The sequence below is a fragment of the Pseudochaenichthys georgianus genome, chromosome 1, assembly GCF_902827115.2.
Source record: "Pseudochaenichthys georgianus chromosome 1, fPseGeo1.2, whole genome shotgun sequence".
In the NCBI taxonomy this organism is placed as follows: Eukaryota; Metazoa; Chordata; class Actinopteri; order Perciformes; family Channichthyidae; genus Pseudochaenichthys; species Pseudochaenichthys georgianus.
The window spans coordinates 41,179,510-41,196,873 of record NC_047503.1 but is presented as its reverse complement, the minus strand read 5'-3'; the positions used below and the strand labels follow the sequence as shown (position 1 = coordinate 41,196,873).

General features: G+C 39.6%; 1 protein-coding gene across 1 annotated transcript in view; it reads right to left on the bottom strand.

The window, feature by feature from the left end:
- mad1l1 (mitotic arrest deficient 1 like 1) overlaps positions 1 to 14,639 on the bottom strand; it is a 100,096-nt gene extending 85,457 nt beyond the window's left edge. The window contains exons 1-9 of the mRNA XM_034087572.2: positions 14,530 to 14,639; positions 12,230 to 12,380; positions 11,993 to 12,133; positions 8,572 to 8,751; positions 8,360 to 8,484; positions 7,356 to 7,437; positions 5,796 to 5,926; positions 2,187 to 2,301; positions 1,631 to 1,692 (exon numbers count right to left, since the gene is read on the bottom strand). Of these exons, the coding sequence (XP_033943463.1) occupies positions 1,631 to 1,692; positions 2,187 to 2,301; positions 5,796 to 5,926; positions 7,356 to 7,437; positions 8,360 to 8,484; positions 8,572 to 8,751; positions 11,993 to 12,133; positions 12,230 to 12,376 (983 nt within the window). The 5' untranslated portion in view covers positions 12,377 to 12,380; positions 14,530 to 14,639. The remainder of the gene's footprint in view (positions 1 to 1,630; positions 1,693 to 2,186; positions 2,302 to 5,795; positions 5,927 to 7,355; positions 7,438 to 8,359; positions 8,485 to 8,571; positions 8,752 to 11,992; positions 12,134 to 12,229; positions 12,381 to 14,529) is intronic.
- Positions 14,640 to 17,364: the final 2,725 nt, after the last annotated feature.

The window sequence follows — 17,364 nt, the reverse complement described above, 5'->3', positions numbered from 1 at the left end:
TTGGGACAATTTATATACTTATTGAAAACAAGCTACAAAATGTAACACCTTGGAAAATGAAACCATCCATGTTATTTTCCAGCAATTAGATGAAACAGCTTCTTATTCCAACATAAAAACGTGTAGAAACTAGTCAAATTTGACGTACCCAAGATATTTACACGAATTAACATAATGCATGATGATATAATGACTGCCTAGCAGCCTATAGGGCACAATATGCCACTAATGCACAAATCATCGTCAATACTCATTGCCAGTCGGCGCGGGTGAAGTAAACCGACTGCTGAATAAAACGCTCCTGTTTTCCATTCGCCTCGACATCACAGGACTGCGCTGGAAAAACAACATCCTGGCAATTAAGTCGGCCATTTAGTAAACGGTAAAACAGCTTGAAGGAGTTACTAACTGTTGATTTGCAAGCTGCATTAACCTTTACTTTTGATCAGCATGAGGCTCAGACATATGGCTGCCCTTTAGCTCGATGTGCAGCGCAGTTTATTTGGGGGGTCTACTTCCAGCAGAAGCACTTAGGCAGCCAATGACACGGCAGCCTGAACACCTGATTTTTGAGGAGGGCTTCACATTTTCAACTCAATTTACCAGGGAGAGAGCCTCAGATGTTCAGAGAAATGACTGACAGCCCAACCAAATGACTGTGTGTATTAAATTGGTATTCCATTGCTGTGATCAAACAAGATCGTTTAATAAATACGAGTGGGATGTGCCGAATGCACCATGTTGTCCTATATCCCATTGCATAAGACAAACATGAAACCTTACATGAGGGAAGACTTCATTTCATTTCATTTATTTTTCTGCCCTGGATGTTATTGAAATCGCAATATGGACTTTCCAATATCTAAATCACTGGAAGCACAGTAAAAGTCGCGCTTTGTGTTTAAATAACATTTTGAATGTATTGTGCAGCCGCAGAGATATAGCCTGGCCAACAAATGGTATACTACAGACTTTAACAAAACATACGTTGGGTACATCATAATTATTTTTAATCTATTTTCTAATGACAATAAGAATGCGTGATTCATAGATGACAAACCTTCCATTAACGCAGATGGAAAATCATTCTAATCAATCGCAATGAGTCGTTTGGCCTAAATCCTGCAGCCTGTTTAATGTGCATGTGGACGCACTCTAACACAGTCTGCTAAGTGCATGTATCCTATTCAACATTCTGTTGACATCACAGCCTGAGTTAATCAAAGAGAAAATGTGGTGTGTGTGTGTGTGTGTGTGTGTGTGTGTGTGTGTGTGTGTGTGTGTGTGTGTGTGTGTGTGTGTGTGTGTGTGTGTGTGTGTGTGTGTGTGTGTGTGTGTGTGTGTGTGTGTGTGTGTGTGTGTGTGTGTGTGTGTGTGTGATAATCTGTCAGATGTGCTCGACTGCTCACAAGGAAACACGCAACCATTCTCTCATTACTAGTTGTGACTGGATACATTGAGACACTCTGCACACATACACAAGCAGGTATAAAACAAACACACACCGATACACACTGGTGGAATGAATCCACAGTGATGAGGCACATTTATTTGGAGGGACCGTAGCTCCATCTAGTGGTATCTATTTATATTATAGTGATTCAACTTGAATATAGTGACACACACACACCTTATGTTGAGTCCAGTAGATTGTCCGAGGTTTTCCCAGGCTTTGAGCTTCTCCGCTAACCTCTGAGGATTAAAGACAGAATGGATCACACGTATGTCCAGTAAAAGAAAGTAAATTATATCTTTCCAAGGACAGCTGTCAAATGCAAGATAAAAATAAAGATATACCACGTATAAACAACATAACAATACATTAAAATGTAAAAAGAAATTGACGTAAAATTCAAAAATATTAACAAAATGTCTTTAAATTAAACCAAAAGTACAAAAAAATATGCAAAAGAGTTATCCATCTCATAATAATATTGTTTATTCAACACATTTTCAAAAATTAAATCTGTATTGCCCATGTATTGTTTAAAACGATTTTTTCGAGAGTAAGGAATGCACCGCATAAATGGTCCCCAGTTTGAATCAATCCCCAGTACACGGAGTTCTCCCAGGTGAGCTATCCAGTCCAATTACTCAGCTAGTAATGTTTTAATTCCATGTTTAGAATAGTGTAATATGAAAATGAAATGCGAGACGGAGAAATGCCAAATACAAAGTGAGTTTACCTCCTTCTCCAGTTCGATATTGACCAGCTCCTCCTTCTTCTTCTCCATCCTCTCCAGCTTCCTCCTCAGCCCCTCCACCTCCTCCTTCAGCAGGCTGCAGTTCTCTCTGCTCTCCCTGCGCACAAAACTCAATATTAACTTCTAACTACCAGTCTTGGTGTCCGATGTGGAAAAGAGCCTATATAATATATATAGCCGATAATAATCCAATGCAGAGGAAATATTGTAAAATAATACATTATTTTATATATATTTATCTATGTATATTTATATAGTCTTAAAGTTACCACCGGCCCTTTGAGTGCAGCCATAATTCTAATGTGGCCCGCGATGAAATTGAGTTCGACACCCCTGCACAAGATGTTATCAATAATGTCACTTATGTTATATCAGAGAGAGACTTTCCAACGTGATATTACTCAACCCATTACTCTTCTTGTCCATGAACATTTGACTACCAAAAAACCACCTTCATCAGGTATGAAAAAGGTGACAAGGATCCGAGCCCCCCGACCTCACGGAATATCGGCTTTAAAATGAGGAATAACAGGATGTTAGCAGTCAGAACAACTAAAGCAGCAGTTAGTAATAACAGAAATGCCAAAGAGTCACATCTAATAGAAATATATAAAAGCATTTATTTTAAATTGTGCAGCAGTCAGTTTATGATTTTGGCAGCACTGTTGAGCATTTTGAAAATGTATTTGCATGCCTCTGTGCAAGGCGTAGTCTTTCTATCTGTATAGCCACTGGTGTAACTAAGTTCATAAACTCAACAAGTACTAAACTTGCGTACAATGTTGAGCTACTTGTACTTTAATTAATTATTTCAATGTTTTGCTACTTTGTACTTCTTCTCCTCTACAGTTCAGAGGGTACATGGTGTACTACTTCTCCTCTACAGTTCAGAGGTACATGGTGTACTACTTCTCCTCTACAGGTCAGAGGTACATGGTGTACTTTTCCTCCACTCCATGTATTTAATACCTTTAGTTACTTCACAGATATGGATGAATGATGTGAAATATAACCAAGTGTTAAATCAGACTTTAGTTCCACCTGGAGTAAATCCACAAGCTACCCTGCAGTCTACAAAGTCATTCAAACTAGCTGCACCTTCACCAGCTTTGAGAACACTTTCATGATCAATCATTATAAAACATATCATTATATTATTCTGAAATGGACCAATCTGCACAATGACTACTTTTACTGTCGCTACTTTCACTATATTTTGATGAGAATACTTTTCTACTTTCACTTGAGGAACATTTTGAATGCAGGACATTTACTGTGACAGAGTATTCCTACACTTTGGTACTTCTACTTTTACTCAAATACAAGATCTGAGTACTTCTACTTTTACTCAAGTACAAGATCTGAGTACTTCTACTTTTACTCAAGTACAAGATCTGAGTACTTCTACTTTTACTCAAGTACAAGATCTGAGTACTACTACTCTTACTCAAGAACAAGATCTGAGTACTTCCACTTTCACTCAAGTACAAGACCTGAGTAGCCTACTTCTACTATTACTCAAGTACAAGATCTGAGTACTTCTACTTTTACTCTAGTACAAGATCTGAGTACTTCTACTATTACTCAAGTACAAGATCTGAGTACTTCTACTTTTAATCAAGTACAAGATCTGAGTACTTCTACTTTTACTCTAGTACAAGATCTGAGTGCTTCTACTTTTACTCAAGAACAAGATCCGAGTACTTCTACTTTTAATCAAGTACAAGATCTGAGTATTTCTACTTTTACTCAAGAACAAGATCTGAGTACTTCTACTTTTAATCAAGTACAAGATCTGAGTACTTCTACTCTAGTACAATATCTGAGTACTTCTACTTTTACTCTAGTACAAGATCTGAGTGCTTCTACTTTTACTCAAGTACAATATCTGAGTACTTCTACTTTTAATCAAGTACAAGATCTGAGTACTTCTACTCTAGTACAATATCTGAGTACTTCTACTTTTAATCAAGAACAAGATCTGAGTACTTCCACTTTCACTCAAGTACAAGACCTGAGTAGCCTACTTCTACTATTACTCAAGTACACTATCTGAGTACTTCTACTTTTACTCTAGTACAAGATCTGAGTACTTCTACTTTTAATCAAGTACAAGATCTGAGTGCTTCTACTTTTACTCAAGTACAATATTTGAGTACTTCTACTTTTACTCAAGTACAAGATCTGAGTACTACTACTCTTACTCAAGAACAAGATCTGAGTACTTCCACTTTCACTCAAGTACAAGACCTGAGTAGCCTACTTCTACTATTACTCAAGTACACTATCTGAGTACTTCTACTTTTACTCTAGTACAATATCTGAGTACTTCTACTTTTACTCTAGTACAAGATCTGAGTGCTTCTACTTTTACTCAAGTACAATATTTGAGTACTTCTACTTTTACTCAAGTACAAGATCTGAGTACTACTACTCTTACTCAAGAACAAGATCTGAGTACTTCCACTTTCACTCAAGTACAAGACCTGAGTAGCCTACTTCTACTATTACTCAAGTACACTATCTGAGTACTTCTACTTTTACTCTAGTACAAGATCCGAGTACTTCTACTTTTAATCAAGTACAAGATCTGAGTACTTCTACTTTTACTCAAGAACAAGATCTGGGTACTTCTACTTTTAATCAAGTACAAGATCTGAGTACTTCTACTCTAGTACAATATCTGAGTACTTCTACTTTTACTCTAGTACAAGATCTGAGTGCTTCTACTTTTACTCAAGTACAATATCTGAGTACTTCTACTTTTAATCAAGTACAAGATCTGAGTACTTCTACTCTAGTACAATATCCGAGTACTTCTACTTTTACTCAAGTACAAGATCTATACTTATACCACCTCTGTTTATCGCCTATGAAAAAAACGATTAGAAAACGAAGGCTAAATCTAACGTTAGCAGATAGTGACAATGTATGCTAGTTAGCTAGCTCAACGATAATATTGCGACAGAAACACTTTTCAGTGCACATCACGCTCTGCCGCTCCGACAGGGAGCCCTGCTCTGCTCTGAACAGCCCGTTCTAACAGCTGTTCACCAGCCGTTCAGTCTGTGCCACAGTGACTCCGCACCACAGTTAATATTAACGAACGCACCCGTAGGTAGCCCCCCCCCCCCCCATACCCCAAAAATATTTGTATGGCAAATCTACATGAATCACACACACTGCCTATTTTGGATTCAAAATGGTGAATTTCGCCGAAAGGTGACAAGTTTGCATCCCTGATCAGTTATCTTGAGAAGTGAAACTGTTATAATGTAATCAGAATACTGGCACTGGTGAAAAATCACGTCCATGGAAACACACAGAATTGGGTTTTCTGCTTATTCTTGGCGAGGTTAACATTTCTCTTCAGGTATTCACTTTTTTCCCACCTCCCTTCCTCAAAAGTCACCCATCACAGAAAGCGTAGTGTGGTGTGGTGTGATGACCTATAGCCACACTGAAATGTCAAGAGTTTTGAAGCAAAACATTTTAGCACTAGGCTGTATTCTATAAAGATAAAACCAGCCTATTCTTTTGAAAGGCGAGACCTTTTCAAAAACGCATTAAAAACCTGAAACACAATTTGACCTGAGGAAGGCATTATCCTCTCTGAGGCGCTTCAAATCCTTTTCCAGGTCTGGAACTTTGGCCACAGCTGACTTCACCGTCTTCACGATGGCGATGTCCTGCTCCTGCAGCGCCAGGCGCCGCTCCAACTCCTGCAAGAACACGGGCAGAGAAATTAACCTAAAGAAATACCAACAGTACACTTTATCGCGTCAAATTGAGAGAGACATTTATGTTAAAGGTCCTCTATTATACTGTTTTTCATCAATATATTATAGGTCTCAGATATATACAGAACATGTCTCTGATTGGCTGAAACACCAAACAGATCATTGCAGCATTACCCATAATCCCCTCTGTTTCAGCCCTGTTTCCAAAGTGCTGATTCTCTGTCTGTGACTTCAGATGAAAATAAGGAGCCCCTCCCCACGCCCCTCTGAGAGACATTTGGTTACAAAGAACACAATGGTGCTCTAGGAGGAGACTCAGGTGATAAGGTGGGGGGGGGGGGTACCTTGGTTGGGGATTGGCTAATGGTTACTCAAGCCAAAATCGTTATGACATCATAAAGTGGCCAAAATCTGATCAGCTCATTTTCAGACAGGTTTGTATAGAAATGGATCAGGACAAAAAGAGAGAGAATCTTTGTTCCTGAGACTTTCAGAGTCTCTTTCCACAAAGGGGACACATGTTGATGTAGGAGAGACATGAAGAAGAGGGGACACATGTTGATGTAGAGGAGACATGAACAAGTGGATTTTGCATAATAGGTGACCTTTAAACAAAACTCCAGCCTTTTTAGGCATTTAATGAATGGAGAATGAAGTGAAAAACTTGTTAAAACAATAAACATGTCCAACCACTCAAATGATAAGCGGAGTGAGTAGACTGTCTTACAGTTTCTAATCATATTTGGCTTACACAAATACATTGTACAGCTTATTGCTGTTTACAGTATCCTCCCATTACCCAGCTTTCTGATTGTCTGCATCGTGTTGGTTTGTCTTTGACTTGTCCTCATCCAGCCACTCATTCTTGTTCAAACAGAGTTAATAGCTGCGTGTTTGCACTGTGATGGAATTGGCTTATAAATGAGGGTTGAAAACTACAAGCAATCAAATGTGTTACCAGTGTTAGTTGATGCTTTCATTTCAGCTTGTGAATTATACATGTCGTGTTTATCATCAGCATATTTCCGTGAGCACCTTCAGTACAGTTTTGAATAAGGTACATGGGAATTTTGTGATCTCAATTTGTTCATGTTACACACGCTTGTCTACTAACTTTAGTACAAAAAAACTGGCCAAAAGTTTTGTCATCTGGGATTGCAATTTATGATTATATTTATGATTAGTCTTTTTTCGGCCGATTACTTGCGCAATAATGATCTAAATAATGTCAGAAAATAGTGAAAACATTGCCTTGCAGTTAATCCAAAACCCATATATTTAGTAAGATATAATTAAACCAGAAGAAAAGCAAAGAAGTTGAAGGGATAAAACTGAATTGCCTGCCTTTAATATCTGTACTAACTAACCCCTAGTCGTGAAATGGTTGCAGTACTGATCGTGCCTCACATACCTTAATCTTGACAATGTGCTCGGAGCAGGAGGACTGCGCAGCTTGGAGACTTTGGCAAAGCTGAGAGACTTCCTGATGCTTCCTGATTGAAATACGAAGCACATACAAGTGTGAGGTTAGCAATTATCTCGTGCAGTACATGAAACAAAGCTAAGCTATTTGGTAGTCTTAGTGTGAGCGCGCGTCAGGGTTTCCGTTAGCCGGTAATTACCGGTTTTTAGCTGGTAAAATGTATTAAAAACCGGTAAATTCAAAACCTGCCGGTCAAAATGTCTGGTAATAATTAGGGAGGCTCCGATCGATCGGCCACCGGTCATTATCGGCCGATATTCACTCTTAATAGTTTGATCGCTGCTCTCTATAAAGGCCATCAGGAGAGCTGGGTCTGATCGATATGGACATAAACGCAAGTGAAGTATAACCGGACGCGAGAGAGAGATCAGATCAGCTGCTGAGTCTGACCGAGACACGCAGCTCTGCATGATCACCAGAAGCCCCGCCCTCTGTTTAGCGAGCTGCAGGAGAGAGAGGGAGGGAGAGAGAGGGAGGGAGAGGGGAAAAGAGAGGATCCGAATTTCTCCCGTGTTATTATTCAAAGTTGATGTAAACTTTTGAATAATGTACGTTATCTACTACAAGTAGTTTGTTTGAATGTAATAATTATGTTGTTTGTGGAATAATGTAGTGAAAAATTAATCTGACTTTTTCGATCTGTTACGATTATAAACTGAAGCAATATAAAAATGAGCCCGTGAACTGAGTTTTAATCATCAGCATATCGGCTCATAGTCCGGTAATTACCTGCTAACGGAAACTCTGCTACACAACTCTTATTATTATTGAAATATGACCGGTAAGTTTCAAATTTGTCCGGTAAAATCAATTCTGCCCGGACATTTGACCGGCGAGAAAAAATCCTAGCGGAAACCCTGGCGCGCGTGTGTGTGTGTGTGTGTGTGTGTGTGTGTGTGTGTGTGTGTGTGTGTGTGTGTGTGTGTGTGTACCTGCGTTGTAAATCTAACTGTTCCTGCAGCTCCTGGTTTTCCAGGGTTTGAGAAGAAGTTGTCGAGTCTTGGTTTTGAATCCTTTGCGTCAGCTCTCTGATCTCATCCTTCAAATAAATGATGGTCTGGGAACAGATTACAGAAGTAAGCCGACATAAAATAGGAGACATGACCAGAGTATAGATGCATTGTGCGGGTTTGTGTGAGCGTACCTGATTCGCAGTGTTCAGTCGAGTGTCTCGTTCCTCCAGTTTCCTGTTCAGGCCCTCCATGTTTTTACGGAGAGCTCTGTTGGCCTCCACCTGCTCCGCCAGGTTCTTCGCTGCCTCCGTCTCTCTCTCCTGAAACTTTTTTAATCGCCCCAGAAGATCCTGGTTTCGATCCACCTCATGCTGTATCGTAAGGGGTGAAAAACATGTTTACCAAGTGTATTTTTATTAATGCTTTACAGTTTTTCTCAGTTGCCAACACATTAAAATCTCACATAAAGCACAATTATTTCATCTCACACTCAAAGAGCAAAACCTGAGCTCAAATCTCCAAAACTCTAAATACACTTTCAGCTCTGCACCCAATTTGCTATTCATCTTGACACTTTTTGAAAAACACTGCACACAGTTCTCTAAGTAGGACACAGAAATCTGACATATTCACTTGTTTGCCATTTTCAAAACACTGCCATTAAAAATGCTACTCACATAAACCAATAAACAAATTCACATGCCAAATGACCGTAAACACTAAACTGCTTTATTGACGACTCATCAATCGGGGTGTAAGCACTAGAAAAGGCCTCATGGAAGCACTTTTTTCTCTGCGTGGAGACTGAACATTCTTTATATGCAGAATTCTCGACATAAGAAAGCCATACAAGAGCCGGGATGAGTATCGTTAGGATTTTACCGATACCGGTAATGCTTATCGGTATCGGTATTTTTCGATACTCTTATCGATACTTTTCAATAATTGGTGCTCAAAATTATAGACATGAATACAAGATGTGAAGATTAAACAGTAACTGTATTATAATTTTCTTGCAGAAATAACTGTATAACTTATACATTAGCTTCTCAGAAGCAGACACAAATAAATAAAATAACTTAAAGGGGCCTGGCTCGCCCCATCATGCTTTTTGGGGTTTTCCCTCAGACAGAGTTGAAAAGAGGCATTTAAAAAAAAAATGTTTTAACATTTGTAAATCATTTACATTTTCATCCAGACATTTCAATATGACAACCTAGCTGCGAGCCTTCGCTCAGGTCACATTTACACACGGCGCAGCTGAAGCCCGCTAGCACTATTAGCACTAGCAGTATCGCTAGCACCGTTTTAGATTCAATGAGTGTCAAATGCTTCATTAAAGGTGACATGTCAGGCTTTTTTCCGGTTATTACCCGTCCCCTTGTGTGTTAAGAAGGTTTTTATGCATGTAAACGGTCTGGCAGAGTCAAACCCTCAAAGTACACCCTGTAGGGAGTAAAACTCTAACACAGAAAATACCCTCCCCAAAACGCCCTCGTTGGAGATACGTCACTGTCCATTTGATTCTTCCGGGGACATCATGATGTCATGTCGTCCCCGGAACGAAATGGACCAATCCGTGGAGCCGTTACGTTACGTCCGCGGAGCCGTTACGTACCATTTAGTGCTTCACATAATAAAATACACAACGGATGTAGCCTGATATGCTTTAGGAGCTGTAGGTGTGTGTGTGGTACAGTGTTGTAGGTGTGTGTGTGGTACAGTGTGTAGGTGTGTGTGTGGTACAGTGTGTAGGTGTGTGTGTGGTACAGTGTGTAGATGCGGCGGGACAGACGGGTCTCCTGTTGGTTTGGTGTCCTCTGCTTACTTTTAATACAACTTTTGGCCCGTAATTTCAATTCCCCATTTCAGCGGACCAGAGAGTGAATTCAAAGTAAATATGTGGGGGAACAATGTTCAGCTGATCTAACAGAGATTATAAAATATGACAAAACACTCGACAGCCGATGCAGCTGTTGCCACGTAATAATGAACCGGACGTCGCTTTAATATGACCGCTCAGAGGAGAGGAGTTCTCATTTCTTTAAACGTCTGCTGCTTCCCCTCCTCGCTCCTCCGCTCGCATCTCCTGTGGGCGGGGACTAATGAGGCCCGGCCTTCCATGCTGTATCCAGTTCTTATTATACATCCATGGGGTTCCCAACCAACCAGAATGGTTTAAACTCTAAAGTTAAAACTAAGGAAGTAGACGTAACACATATACCGATAGCAGCACCGTTGTCCAGGCGGCTTAACGGTATAGCCTACCGATACCGTCCAATCAGGTACCGGTATTGACTTAGTACCGGTTCTCGGTACCCATCCCTGTGCTTTAGATTGAGCACAGTGTGTAGTTGGTTGGAACCAAGTGTCTTGTACTAAAAATGAAGAGTGTGCCATTTGGTGAGAAAAGTTTATTTTGGTAAGTGTTTATCTAGTTTTGTTTTCGAGTGTGGTTTTGTGAATTGTGTTTAGTGTTTTGAGAAAATAAGCACTGCCTTCAAAAAACGGTTTTAGCAATCGAAAAAACTAATTATAACATAAGCAGACAACTCTTTAAAACTGTGCAATTCAAATTGTATTTATTCCTATACACCACTCAGGGCTCGACATTATAAATGGCCCGCTGGCCCGGAAGCACTATTTCGACACCCCGGGCTAGCATAACGTACTTTCCACTTGCCCGCTCGGGCCACTAAAAATATTGTTTAAACATTTTTTTTTTCTTCCTGTGGTATTGGTATTTTGACTAGCAATTTTTGTTTAAATTGTTCGTTTATAACGCTACAATAGAGCGTTTCGTGAGTCAGGCTCCCGTGAGCGGGAGCGCGCTCCTTTACTACAGACTATCGCGCCACCTAACCATTCGCCAAAATGTTTTTAATACCAGCGGTAACTGGCCAACAGGTTTGTTTTCCACAGACCTTATTTCCAGCTATTTTCCAAAACCCTGTGGAGAAATCCCATTGCTTTTTGCCGAAGGAACACGCAGCTTACTTCCTGGTTTTAGGACGCGTCACTGGCTGCACCTCTCAATATGATGCCAGTATAAACAAGGTCTTCTGTCGGCTCTGTACATCAATGCCGACCTATGCTGACAAGTAAGTGAAGAGTAGAAAATATAAAAGGTATTGGCGAAATGTCCCAGCAGTTTAGGATAATGAAGGTTCTAATCTAATCTACTACATAGCCATTACATTTCTAACTCCTAATGACAGGAAGGCAGAAAGCGCATTATAGGCCTACTAATAATAATACTCATAATAATAGCAGACATTTTTTAACAATGACCACAATATCATTATTTTAATAAACCAAATATGAACAATTGAGGAAAATGAGAAAGAACTGATTGTTCAAATGTTGTAGTACAAGTAGTAATGTAGTGCATACATTACTATTGCAACAAATGTGTTAATTTTCTTCATTATTAGTTGATTTTTTTTGGACGAATGCTCCGGGCCAGTGGTTACAATGGTGGGGCCAGTGATAATACAATTCCACCAGCCCGGAGGGCCAGTGGCTTTTTACCCTTAATGTCTACCCCTGCCACTGTATATTATTTAGTAATATACTTGCTATATATTGTATATCAATGGGCGCAGTGTGTACCTCCAAGTCTCGTGCGCTGTCAGAAGCGGCCTTCTCAAGTTCATATCGAGCTCGCTTGTGACTCAGCTCCATCTGCTTCTTCTCCTCGTCCAACTGAAGATAGCGATTATTGGAGTGAACCCTCTCTCCTGCTTCCAACAACTAAATGGAAAGACAAGTAAGTAAGTAAGTGAACAAGGTTGCATGTTAATACCGCCTTCACACAGCTTAGTGTTGATGTCGTCAGTTTCTGCGTACCTCCATGCTGCGTTTGTATTGACTATGCAGGTTCTCACTCCCCGCTGAGCCCTCTGACAGCCGCTGTGGAGCTTCAGTGTGGCTGATGAAGGAATTGAAGGACTTCAAGGTTGTTAACACAGAGGTGTCATCTTCTAAATCCATCATGAGTCTGGTGTGGTAATGCACAAATGGAAGATTCAGATAAAAGCAAGAGTCTTTAAAGTCATCAGAATCGGTTGAATTCCCAAGTGCATACAAAGACACAGAAAGAAGAATATGTAGCAAAACATACTAGTAGAAACAACTGACTATATAGGTTTTTTTTACCGCTGTCTTCTGTTATGTGCTTATCACAAAAGACTGCTCTATTGCACTCAGGAATTTTCAGAGATAATTGAAAGAGATTATCAATATAAAACTGCACTTTAAATGTAACCACCATTCTTTTGTTGTGCTTTTTGTGTTCAGTTTGACATTTGATTTGTTCAATTAAATAATGCTAGAAATAATCTAATTGTTTTATAAAGTAACAATGCGTTTTATTTTGGTAGTAGAAAGTAGCAGTAGTTACAGTCTTTATCTGCAGCACTACACACACACAAATATCTACAATAGCTAACAACACTAGACTTGCCCTTGGACTTATTTCACACACCCCTCTTAAAGACCCCTTAAGACCCCATTATTAGGCCTAAACTGTGCAATTTGGACTATACCTACAATAAACTGTGCAATACTATACTGTGCAAAAAGAACACCACTTTGGCTTTGTTCCTGAATTTCAATGTACATTTCTGATTACTATACATACATGTATCTTATTTATAATTTTCTGCATTTGTGTTGTAATATTATTATATTTTAGTACAATGTCCACTGTGAAGAAGAAGCCTTCATCACAGTTGGCATAGGGGCATGGTAAAAGACACACTGAGGGAAACACATTAATAACTTAGCTGGACATTGATCAAATAAAACCCAAATCATTATTTGTTCAAAACAGATTTATTGGAAGTCATATACAAGTAACCTGCAGTGCTTACCCTCTCGTTCAAGGTTGCCAAACAGAGCAACAGACAGAAGCAGCCTTTAGTAGAGGCTCAATCAGTAAAAACACCTGTGCTCAATTGGAGTATACCATGTAGTGCATCGGCACGGGGCAAGTGGCAATTGTCTTGCAAGTATAAAAATGTTATTGTTTAAGGCTTCTGTGGTCAGAAAGATAGAATATGTTGACCTATTTGATTTGTTGTGTTTGGGTAATTTGCCTTGCATTGTGAATGTGTTTGTAGATAAGAATGACATTGGTTAGGGGTATAAATAGTGGATTGTCCTATGGGGAGGGGCATAACATGTGTTTTGGGAAGTAGTCTGACTGTGGCAGGAGAGCAGAGAAGTACCAGTCATATGTCCGCGGCATGCATGCATTATATATATGCATGCATGAGCTGATAAACCTGACTAATGGTGTATATATATATACATATTTAAACTTTGAGAAGTTAAAGTAAACTGTGGATCTTACAAAAAACATATATATATATTTATATGTGTTTTCTTTATGTAAACACTTGTTACTTTGTGTCTTTCAGCATTTGTGGCTGTTAATAAAAGCACCTAAGGACCATTTTGTGGTGACTCTAGCCATTTTATCCCTATTTTTTTTCTCTAACTTTTTTGTAAGATCCAGTTTACTTTAACTTCTCTAGGTTTAAATATGTATATATACACCATTAGCCGGGTTTATCAGCTCATTTTAAAATGGTATAGGCTAGTAGTTGGCTACCGTTGAATAAATAGCCGATATCAAAACAAGAAAGATATCGGGACAATGAATTTGTTTAGCTCTAATAATGTATTTGTCTGACCAAATAATGTCCCCTAGCTTTGTATATATGCCTTACATATCCCCTAGCTTTCTGTGTGTTTTAATTAGTGTCATAAAGACACATATTAAAGATAGCAAAAATAGTCAAATCTATGTTAAATAGAATAGTTAGATAACGTTAATTGTAACTGACTTTTGCTCACTATCACAAACAACAACTACAAGTTATCCAAGCTAAGCTAGTAGCTACAAATAAAAACAAATGTGCATTCAAAATATTAAAGTTGTCCTGGCTATTGTGCGTTGCTATCTTTGTGTTTAATTGTTTACAGTGTTGTTTGAGCTCCTATAATGCTAGGTAGCTAACGTTACATTTAAAGTGAGTGAAGTTTCTACAGCAATTCAGAAGTTGCTAACATGCTAACACCGTTAAAGGAGCCATTAGCATTTACGTTGTTATTACCGATTGCTCAGAAGCATGTGTCCTTACCTTACAGATGAAGAGAATCCGTAGATAAGTTATGTTTCTCTGTTAGCTGTTAGCTACACACACTGCAGACTCAGAAATCCCTCCAGTTTGTCTCGAATGAGATGTGTGTACTAACGCGAGACTTAATGACGTATCGCGATAGTGTCGTCTCTTCTTATCAACAGCACTGTACAGTACAGTTGTATACATTCTTAACATACAGTCTTTGATCTTAACACAAGTTACTACCCTAAAGGAAGATTACAATTGATTCAGGTAAATGTAAGTGGGCATTTTAGACCACAGACGGTAAAATGGCAGCCGTTAGGGCAGCTTGTATGCCATTTTTTAGGAGGCAGGACATTATAGTAGCATAATATGAATCCACATCAGATAGGTGGAGTCAGAAATAGCTATGAGGAAGACTAATCCTCCTAAATTCTTCTTTTTGATTTATCTTCAACTTTAACGTGTTATTATACTGAATGTTATTTATATTGTGTACATTGTATTGTGGTGAAGCCGATTACATGTCTGTATGTCCTGGAAATGGATTTGTTTGGAGAGTTTTTCCTGAATTGTGGGTTGAAACAGGACTGTGTTATCCTGTACAGTATAAGCCCCATGACGCAAACGTGTGATTTGCGTGTATAGTTAACATATCAGCAAATCAAAGCAAAATGGATCCACAACAACACCATCAACTGACAGCGTTAATGAAAAGTCTAAAATAATACAGGAAAACACTGGTATAATAGTGTTCTATTTTCATAGCTTTTACGTCTGGCACCTGTTTGTAGTTGGATGTGTGACTTCCTTGGGCTTGGACTGTGAGCCGTAGGGTCGCCGGTTCAAGTCCCCAAACAGAAATATGGAGTGTGGACTGCTACTTGGAGAGATCCCAGTTCACCTCCTGGGCCCTGCCGTGGTGCCCTTGAGCAAGGCACCGGACAACCCCCTCCACCCCACTCCCATTTCTCTCCGGGCGCTGTACAATAGCTGCCCACTACTCCTAGTACTAGACTCCTAGGATGGGTTAAATGCAGAGGCCAAATGTCCCTGTGTGTGCTGTGTGCTCTGCATGTGTGACCATTAAAGAGGGTTTCACCCCTCCCATTCTATTCTATTCTATAATAGAACATGTAATTGCATAGTTTGTCCCACAGAGAGCAGCAGTGCTATATTCATCAGTCAGCATTTGCCACAGCATGATGAGGGAACTGTTCAAGAGCAAACTGGGATTATCTTTTCATCATGAAGATACACAATTCTACTCTGTGTGTATGAGTGTAGACAAGTGGATATGGATATAATGTACGCGCATAGCAGAATAATCAGGCACTTATGGCATTAATTTAGCAATGACATAATGCCCATGTATGGCACTGATGGCAAACAATATATGGGCTGACAGCTACCGGTGACGTGAAATAAATCCATTTGCCCCCAATGTAAGCATTTAAAAATTCATGTTATTTGTATCTTTGTAAACAACAAACTATATATACACGCAGCCAGTGTTACAACCCTTGCAACCAACAATGACTCTGATTATTATGCATCCAGTTGTGCATAAATACTTAATTGACTCCCACGGGGAAATTCGTCCTCTGCATTTGACAGTCAGAGCGCTGCCCCGAGGACCAACTCTAGTTCTGTAACAAGTGCTGTGCCCTGAGGCAATGGGCCAGAGTATTCCTGTTATACCTCGCATATATTAATGTCTGATGATGGAAGGAACTGCAGGCTCAGCGGATTACTGTAAACATGGGGAGGGAAAGGGCTCGGAAAAGACCACCTGTAAGATGAATACTAAATAGTGTTGCAACCAGAGAGAAAAACATAAAGTACACAGAAGTCATTTGGTAGTCACGCCACTATGGGTGTGTGACAACTGGAAGAACTGTCAACGCTGGGAGGCATTAGATGAGGGGTACATTTGAAACAGTTTGAAGCAACAGTAAGGAGCTTTATATAGTAAATGTTCCCAGTGGACAGCAGCAGGTCAAGAGGTCAGGGACAATGTCCTTCCTCACCAATAATTATAAAACAAAAGGGCTGGACAACCCCCAATACAAGCTAGGGGGAGCCACAGGGGACACTTTCTTTAAAGGTTGGAGGAGATCTCAAACGGAGAGATGATGAGGGGTTTTAATTTGTCTGAAAAGGTCAGACAGAAGGCGTGTCCTCTTCAAAATGACATACATACTGTAAACATGGGGAGGGAAAGGGCTTAGAAAAACAGAGAGAAAAAACAGAATACTCAGAAGTCATTTACGCCTCCACGCAACTGGAAGTGCAGCATCAGTACACTGAAAAAACTGAAACATTGACTTTAATTACATTTATTTTGTCAGCATATTACACACAATATTCTTAGGTGAGTTGAATAATATGTTTAAGTTGAACCTAATATTTTTTATTTATTATTAAAATTATTGTTTTCAACTAACCTAAAAACAATGATGTGTAATTTCTTTGACCTAATACAATTAATTAAAGTAAACAATTCAGCTTTTTTAGTGTAGGAGCTTTACAAAGTAATATTAAGGGAGGGCAGGGGGTCAAGAGGTCCGAGCCGAAGCCCTTCCTCACAAATATTTCTAAAACACCAGAGCTGGACAACCCAAACGAAAAGCTAGGGGGAGCCACAGAGGACACTTCTTTTAAAGGTCTCTAAAGGAGGGAGGATGGAGGGGTGTTAATTTGTCTGAAAAGGTCAGACAGAAGACGTGTCCTCTTCAGAGTGACATAAGGGCTCCTGTTCTCTCTATCTCTTCCTTTCTCTCGTCTTTCCGTCCCCAAGAGTATCCGTTTCGGTCGGCTGTCCTTACAACCCCTGCATCGCCTCTCGCC